The sequence below is a fragment of the Propithecus coquereli genome, unplaced genomic scaffold (assembly GCF_000956105.1).
Source record: "Propithecus coquereli isolate 6110/MARCELLA unplaced genomic scaffold, Pcoq_1.0 Scaffold11, whole genome shotgun sequence".
Taxonomy (NCBI): domain Eukaryota; kingdom Metazoa; phylum Chordata; class Mammalia; order Primates; family Indriidae; genus Propithecus; species Propithecus coquereli.
Window position 1 is genome coordinate 8,461,597 of NW_012134969.1, and position 8,910 is coordinate 8,470,506.

At 43.9% G+C, this 8,910-nt stretch overlaps 1 protein-coding gene across 1 annotated transcript in view; it reads left to right on the plus strand.

The window, feature by feature from the left end:
* Positions 1 to 8,910, plus strand: part of LRCH1 (leucine-rich repeats and calponin homology (CH) domain containing 1) — a 185,257-nt gene that overhangs the window by 153,144 nt on the left and 23,203 nt on the right. The window contains exon 17 of the mRNA XM_012648354.1: positions 3,442 to 3,579. Within this exon, the coding sequence (XP_012503808.1) occupies positions 3,442 to 3,579 (138 nt within the window). The remainder of the gene's footprint in view (positions 1 to 3,441; positions 3,580 to 8,910) is intronic.

An 8,910-nucleotide genomic window follows, 5' to 3' on the forward strand; every position in this document is an offset into this window, starting at 1 on the left:
TTTAAAAGATGTTAGTCTTCAGAGGTTAAGAGCATGCATTTTCTTCACTCCTTACAGAGAAAGCACTGCTGTTAGTTACTATTCTTGGAGGTTGTGACTTTAAGGACCTGAAGCCAACAGTGATCTCTTAAGCTGTCTCTAATCTTGCCAGCCTTTCTAAAAGAAGTCTGTGCTCATCTCCAGAGAGCTAACTTTTTGGATACCCTGTCAGTGACAGGCTAGAAGGCAGAATTTTTCCACTCCACACTCAGATACGTAATCCTGTGTATCATCACTTAGTTCTTAACCCGTCACTTAGTTCTTAACCCAGAAAAATATTATGCCAGCAAAAACATTAACCTGCGCTTATTTTTAATAAGTAAAACAATTCTAGAGCCATCTTATTTGAAAGAAATTATCTGAATTTCATGAAAAGTTTGTAAGTGTAAATTAAAACTTAGAATGAAAATAGTGGAAGGGTGAGAGAGAAAGGCCATCTCTCAGAGAAGTGGCCTGGGATGGTCCCAACAATGACCCAGACCCTTCCCTGCATTCAGTTTATTATCACCAAAAAACACAGCTTGTTAGTCCACACAATCCAGTGTCATTTAAAATATAACCTCTTTCAGAGTACTTGAATCAAACTTTCCCTGTGAAATCAGAATTTCTTTTGTTTCTTCGAGTGGCAAATGAATTATTTTGGATACATAAAAACACTGTTTAATTTTAATATGAATAGTGCTGTGTGGCAACTTGTACAAGGCACTACATAAAAACTTTTTTCCCCTTGTATTGCAGTGTTTCTAAGACCTCAGAGAAATTTGGAATCTATAGACCCACAGTTTACAATCCGAAGGAAAATGGAACAGATGAGAGAAGAAAAAGAACTGGTGGAACAACTCCGTGAGGTACCCAAGAAATATTATGTAACTAAAGAATAATTTTCAGAAGTGAAGCAACATTCTATATTTTTTAAAAATAGGGCCAGGCACAGGGGCTTGCGCCTATAATCCCAGCATTTTGGGAGGCCGAGGTGGGAGGATTACTTGAGGCCAGGAGTTTGAGACCAGCCTGGGCAATATAGTGTCTACAAAAAAGTTAAAAAGTTAGCCAGATCTGGCGACACATACCTGTAGTCCTAGGGACTTGGGAGGCTGAGGTGGAGGATCAGTTGAGCCCCAGGAGTTCCAGGTTCACAGTAAGCTGTGATGATACCACAGCACTCTAGCCTGGGTGACAAAGTAGGACCCTGGCTCTATTTTTTAAAAAAGTAGGACTTTGAAGTATTGCCAACAAGCCTAGTTTCAAACCTAGCTAGGTCACTTACTGACTGACCAATATTGGGCAAGTCATATAACAACACCGAGTCTCAGTCTCTTCATGTACTAAAAACTAGTTCTAATCCACCTCAGTGGGGTTTTGTGACGGATATGTTAATATGAGATAATGTAAGGAGAAAATCTTAATACATATGCATAAATGCTAGCCCTATTTTAATTTAGGTATACTTTAAAATAATGCTCTATCACTTGTTTACTTAATAATAATATTCCATTAATTTAAAGATGTTTAGAATTATCTTCACTTTGTACCCCAAACTGGTCAGAGCTTTTAAATTAATCATTCAGTGGACAAACCATCTGAGTTCCTACCAAGGACAAAGTCATGTGCTGGCGAACATTGAAGATTTTAAGCTTGGCGATGGCAGGGACCATGGCTGTCTTATTCCTTTTGCATTTCTCAGTTCCTGGTGGGCACTCTGTAGACGGTTGTCCGCGTGGGAGATTAAATAACAGCACAGGGAAGAAGACATTGGTGTTAGTTATTAAAGGCAGCACGTTATGAATTGCTACATAAGTTCTTTATGTTCCAAGAGAGGTATCATAGCTCTGAACTAGAAGAGTATAAGAAATCTCTTTGGAGGAGATAGATTTTATGTTAAATTTCTCCTTTCAGTAACAAATATTTATTGACTGCCACTTAGACAGGTGGTATTCCAGGCAGTGAACATGGACAGAACAGGAAGGTCCCTGCTGTTATGGAGCTTATAGTCTATTGGGAACAGATAGTAAATAAGAAGGAAACAAATTAATATGCAATTTCAGATAGTATTGAGTTATACAAATGAGCAATGAATCCTATGAATAAAATTTAAATTAAATTAAGGTAAGTCGGCATCTTTGTTATGGCAGATGATACTCTGTATATCGTCTAGCAGGTGGTCCAGAGAAAAGAATTAAAAAAAAAAACCTTTTACCACCACTTGAAGCCATGGTGGTTGGTTCAACAAGCACGAGGGGAAAGTCAGACCTGTCATTTGCCCAGAGTATTTGGACGTGCTGTAAACTTGGAAGGTGAACTTTCCAAGATCTGTGCAGACAAGACCAGAAGCCAAGATACGCCTCTCAAAGAGTGATACCTTATTATTTTATCTTAGGCATGGGTCATATTGATCAGTTATGTTTTAATTTAGTGATATAAAATTAGGGACTGAAAGAGTACTTTTAAAAATGTGTCTACAAACAGTACGATTCAGAAAGAGATTTATATAACACTATTCTATGATAGGCACTGTTTTTTAAGTTTTCATGTATTTTAAATCACCAAATTTATTCATCCCTTCATAGGCTATTATCCTGTTAAAAGGAGCTTCTGTTACAAAGCAGAAACTTTTATCTGAGGTTTTAAAATTGATTTACAAGAGGATGGAGTAGACATATTTTTCCCTGTTCCTCCCACTAAATACACTTAAACTCCAAGACATTAAATATAAAGCAAACATAAGAACACTCTGAAAGGTAAAGAGAAGAAGGCAGACTGGCCAGGGTCTCTAGAACTTGAGGAACAACATGAGAGTGAGCTCCATGGGCTTGCTTTTTGCCTCCTATATCTCAGACTTGGAGGGATCCTCGTGGTGATGAGAATGTTGTATGTCTTGACTGTATCAATGTCGATATCCTGGTTGTTTTTTTGCAAATTGTTACCATTGGGGAAAACTGGACAAAGGGTATATGGAATCTCTCTCTATTATGTCTTACAAATGCATATGAATCTCAAATTATCTCAAAATCAAAAGTTTAATTTTTTAAAAAGGAACAAAAATTGATTTCTCAACTAAAACAGACCGTCTGAACCAGTCAGATTTGGTTTTTATTTATCAATTCATTCTGTTTGTATATTTTCATTGCCAAGGCTGAGGAAGCATTGAGCTCAAGAAGCGATTCCATGATTTCTTTCATTCTACTAATTAAAAATTTTAGACACAACTGAATTTCTTTTTATGCAGAGGCATTTTCAATATTATTGGAAAAGATGTAAATAATGTCGGTGTTTTCTGAACATTCTTATCCTCATAGCCCATAATGGAATGAGTGCCTCAGTTCGTAAATACCTGTAATTATATTTTACCCTCGGTTGCCTCAGTGTCGATAGCAACTGGCTTCCTTCTGATTCCCCCAACAGAGCATCGAGATGAGGCTGAAGGTCAGTCTGCACGAGGACCTGGGGGCGGCACTCATGGATGGCGTCGTCCTCTGCCATCTGGTCAACCACATCCGCCCACGGTCCGTTGCGAGCATCCATGTCCCCTCACCAGCAGTTGTAAGTAACACCATATAAAGGGAAACTAACCTTGACCTAAAACACACCCTTTTGGGGCAGTGTTGTTGGCTCAGGATGCCAGTGGTATCACTAGGACCTTGCTCAAATCTTTTCTGTTGAGCCCCAAACCACCTTAAGAGCAGAAAAGGAATGAAGGAATGGGTCTGAATGAAGCTACATTTTTACCGTAAAAAGGAAGATTACTTAAAAATAAATATGTAAATGACATAAATGTAATTTTATTTCAGATATCAAGCAAATCACTTTAAAGAAATTACTGATTGAGGTGCTAACTTTAAGACTCTAGGGGCCGGGTGCGGTGGCTCACGCCTGTAATCCTAGCACTCTGGGAGGCTGAGGCAGGAGGATCTCCTGAGCCCAGGAGTTTGAGGTTGCTGTGAGCTAGGCTGATGCCACGGCACTCACTCTAGCCCGGGCAACAAAGTGAGACTCTGTCACAAAAAAAAAAAAAAGACTGCAGGAACATAAATTTTCATTTCTCCCAAGGGATTATAATAAACAGTGAGAAGTCTTTTCAGAAAGCTCCTTTTGCTCGGTCTCTCACCTTCTAGATGGAATCATCTTTGGAGATTTTAGGATATCCCTGAAAAGATGTGAATTCTGTGGAAAATATCATTAATAACCTGTCAAGAGTTTGGTCAGCCAGTCATGATTTCAGCAATTTCTTGATCAGTCACTGCTCACAGACATGCGGGTGATACTGGGGACAGTGGGGAAGGTGAACGTCAATGAGATTCCATAATGCCCCCCAAATCCGCGTCTCCACAGTAGGGGAGATAAAGCCTGCATGCAGAGTCCTCTTGCCAGACATCACAGAGCGTGTTAGGAGCCAGAAGGGAGCTGCAGAGTCAGTTGTATGGTCGTTCAGGTGAGAGTGAAGACATCAGGGATGGGCTTGTCTTTGAAGCTTACAAACAGTTTCACTTTAGACAAATAGAGAAGAATTTTTGCTCACACCATTTGCTGTTTGGTAGGAGATGCAGAAGAATTTCAGAGCTAAGAATGCAAGGTTGGGATTAAAATTCCAATTCTGTGTCTAAAATATATACAACTTTGGGCACGTTATGTATCCTCTCTTTAACTTGATTTGCTCTTCTCTATAATGGAAATATTCTTCTGAGGATGAAATGAGGTGCTACATATAATATATACATATAAGCCATTATTATCATTAGTGATTATAGGGCAGATTTTAAAAATCTGGAGCCCCTAATCTCAAAATACTGTGCTCATAAAATGTCCTGTAATTGATGTGTTTGGAGAAAGCTCATGTGACGCCCGTAAACCCTCCCCTCTCCCCCAGGGAAGCCTCACAGTGCCGTTATTTGTCCTACTTCCTTTGCTCTTGGCAGCAGGAAAAATGAGCTGATGATCCCATTTCAACTGTTACTTTCCTTTCTATAATATTGAACACATTTTTTCTTTCAAAAGTTTGACTACTTTTTTTGTCTCAGAAACATAGTGGGGGGAAAAAGACCAATTTGTCTTCTTTTTTGGATCTACCTCTAGCAGCCTGAATGTAGGACAGTAAATTCTAATCCATTGTACAGTATGAAACTCTGCGGTATCTCTTACAACTGAGGTCCAAACTGCCGTAGAGTTACCGGAGCCGTGTGCCCAATTCTCATATAATAATTTTTCCCAAATTACGAGGGAAACACTATGGACTCCCTCAACTTCAATTTGCCTGGACAATCAACACGTCACAAGGTGTAAAAGGACACCGCGAATCGTGTATCTATATACCCTTGTGTATTTTATTCATTCTTCAGGAAAAATGCTACAATTTTTTAGAAATCTTTCAGCTTTCACCTTTTTTCTTTTTTTAAATAAAGTTTTTAGAATTGAAAAACTAATGGGAAATAATGCCTGATTGGTGAAAAAGAGAAAATAAAGGAAAGCAGAAGAAAAATAAACCATTTTTTATCCTACCACCCAAACACAACAACTGTTACCATTTGTAACATTTGAAACATTTTGTATGTTTAAAAAACGTAAGTTTTTTAATTGTGAACTTCTCATACAGACTATTTAGCTATTTAAAAATTTTATTGTTGAAACCTTTTTCCCCATGTCACTGAAATTCTTCACAAATACTCATTTTAATACCTGTAACATATTTTAGCCTATGTTATTATATTGTACTTTTTTTATTTCAATAGATTTAGAAGGTACAAGTGTTTTTTTGATACATGGACGAATTGTACATGGTGAAGTCAGGGCTTGCAGTGTACCCATCACCCTATAGTATACTTTGTATCCAGTAAGTAATTTTTAATCGTTCACCTTCCTCCCACCTTCCCTGCTTCTGAGTCTCAAAAGTCCATTGTACCCCTCTGTATAACCATGTATACCCATCCTTCAGCTCTCACTTATAAATAAGTAATGTGGTATTTGTTTTTCCGTTTCTCAGATACTTCACTTAAGATAATGGCTTTCAGTTCCATCCATGTTGCTGCAAAAGATATTATTTCATTCCTTCTTCAGCTGAGTAGTATTCCATGGTATATATATGTACCACATTTTCTTTATCCACTCATCAGTTGTTGGGCACTTAGGTTGATGCCATATCTTTGCAATTGTGAATTGTGCTGTGATAAACATGAGTGCAGGTGTCTTTTATATAAAATGACTTGTTTTCCTTTGCGTAGACACCCAGTAGTGGGATTGCTAGATCAAATGGTAGGTCTGCTTTTAGTTCTTTGAGGAACCTCCATACTATTTTCCATAGAGGTTGTTCTGATTTACATTTCCTTTTGGTTGGAGTCTATTTCTGGATAGCTAGTGTGTTCCTTTGTGGGTGTTGAAGGAGCCTGCTTTTTCATATTGCCAGAGTTCTTATGCTGGTTCCTTCTCGTTTGGAACGGCTTTGCTCACTTCAAAACAGATAGCTTTGCAGTTCACCTGCCCTACTCTGCTGGTAACTCTGCTGTTCAGTGTAGAGAGATTCGCTGCCTTTCAACTCATGCAGGTAGGGACTCACTATGGTGTTGCTGGCAATTTGGGTCCGTTGGACCTCAGACCCCAGGGAGAGTGTTCTGGTGGTAGCAGTAGTGAACTAGGTTAGGTAATCCACAGTTTCCAGGCCCCTTGATGGTGTGTGCCTGGGGCAACCAGACTAAGACCAGGCTGCAGACTTGCCCTCAAGCCTCCCTGAGCTCAGGTGCTAACCGTGATGGTGAGGGTTGGGGTGTTCTCTTGCTGGAGAGGTAGGAGGAGGGCGGATGCACGTGAGCCCGTGACAGGAGGGGCGGGCTCCTCTTGATGAGATTAGCGGAGGCTATGGGACTCATGAACTACTCACACCTCCTCTCTCAGCAGTGACAGTGGTCCCTGTCCTTCAGGGAAACAAAAGCACCCAGATTCTCAGACCTGGCCCCGCTGCAGCGGAGGTGGTGGAGGCAGCTGGGCCTGCTGTGTGCGGGGCTGCCAGACCCGCTGTGGGCTGTGGCTGAAATGCTGCAGCGGGGAAGGTGTGGTTGTGCCAGGGACTTGCCTCCTGGGAGGGTGGGCTCCTCCTAGCGGACACAGGCAGCTGCAGGGAGGACTACTGTCCCTCAGGGGAGACAGTAGGTTTCGTCATTGGGACACATGAAGGCGCTTGCTGTGGCTTTTTGGAGGGAAAGGAGTGAGCTCCAAGCTCTGTGGGATCCTGGGTGTGGTGAGTACTCTACAAGAGGTGGGGTAGCCACTCCCAAGTGCCCTGACTTAATTGTCCCCTGTGGAACCTCCACCAGTCCTGAGCAGAAAGAGCCATGGCTGCCTTAGCAGCAGTGGGCCAGGGAGGGGAGGAGGGAAGGTTCTGAATGGTGGAAAGCTGGTGCCCTAGTCCCCTCGTGTCTGTGGGGCCCTCTGGTATGTTCCTCACTCCTGTCAGCTGGATGTGGCCTGCCCTGAATGCCCAAGCACCAGGAGACCCACAGTTCCCCTGGACTCACCAGTCCTACTCTGCATCACTGCTGTGGTCCAGTGTTGCAGAGACCCAAGGGCTGAGATTTCTGGGTCGGGACAGCTGCAGAAGCACGGCCCGTTCATGAAGGGAGGGACATAAGCCGCACCCTCCACACAGAACTCAGGAGTGGTGAGCAGAGTACTATTGGGGGTGTATCTACCCCTGCAAGCCTGGCACTGGCCATCCCGCAGCTCACCATGCCAAAAGCTCGTGCCTGGGGGCAAAGACAGCTACGTCTGCAACATCGGGTAGTTGGAAGAGGGGAGGTCCTTGTCTCCACATCCTTTCCCGGGCTCCAGTGCTGCTTCTGCTCTAGGGTGGGGGACACTCTCCCGCCCTACAGACTTGTCTCTGCGCTCATGTCTCTACTTGGAGGGGTGCAGACAACTTCGGATCATGAGCCAGGGGCTCTCTGGTGCAGTTAAGTGCACACTCTGCCCTCCCCTGCTCTAAAAAGCACTTGCAGCAGGTTCCCCCGTGTTTGTCACAGTCCAGGCAGGTGCTGGGGAATGTCTGTGTGGAGGGGCGGGCTGGTCCCCAGGCTACTGCAGAAAGCTCAGGCGGGGGCAGGGCAGGCTGTTGGGGTTTGCTTGCTCCTGTGTCCTGCAGCAGAGCAGCAGCAGCAGCAGCAGCAGCAGCAATATTTGTCCTTGGAGCACATGACAGTGCCCAGCTTCCTAACTCCCCCCACCCCCCCGCTAGGCAGCAGGGATGAGGGTGCAGCTCTGGCCCCAGGTAGCCGCAGCGCTCTGGGTCTGGGCTCTCAGAATGGCGCTGGCTGCAGCGCTCAGGGCTCAGAAGCCTGCAGGACCTCACTGTGCCCCGCTCCAGAGCAGGGCCACCACACAGTCTCTGGGCAGCCCCCGTGTTAGTCCGGAGGCCCCGGAGGGTGGAGGGGCCCTCCTGTAGCCAGGATTGTGCAGTCCACGGCGGGAGTGTGGAGCCTTCCCCACGTGCAGGCACTTCTGATCCTGCCTCGCTTCTCTCTCCTTTGCTTTTGGTGCCTTCCTTCGCTTCTCTGTTGAGTCCCGCTCCTCTCTCGTAGAGGATCTATCCAAAGGTGAATGAATACCTACTCGCATTTTGCATCGGCTCCGTGGGAGAGGCAAGGGGCAGGTGCATCGAGTCAGCCATCTTGAACCTACTTCCTCTGCAGTTTTCCTTTCTAGAAACGCAGTTTGTTTCTAAATGTCCACTTACAAAAAATTCTTCAGTGAGCATCAGGAAGCCCTTTGGGCCCAGGCCCAGCCACCTGGTCACAGCCGTAGAACCTGCTTTCTGTCTCTCGACTGTGCCATTGCTCTCTGCTCTGGGCTGGGCACAGGCTGCTCTCTCTGCCTGGAAAGCTGCACCCGCCC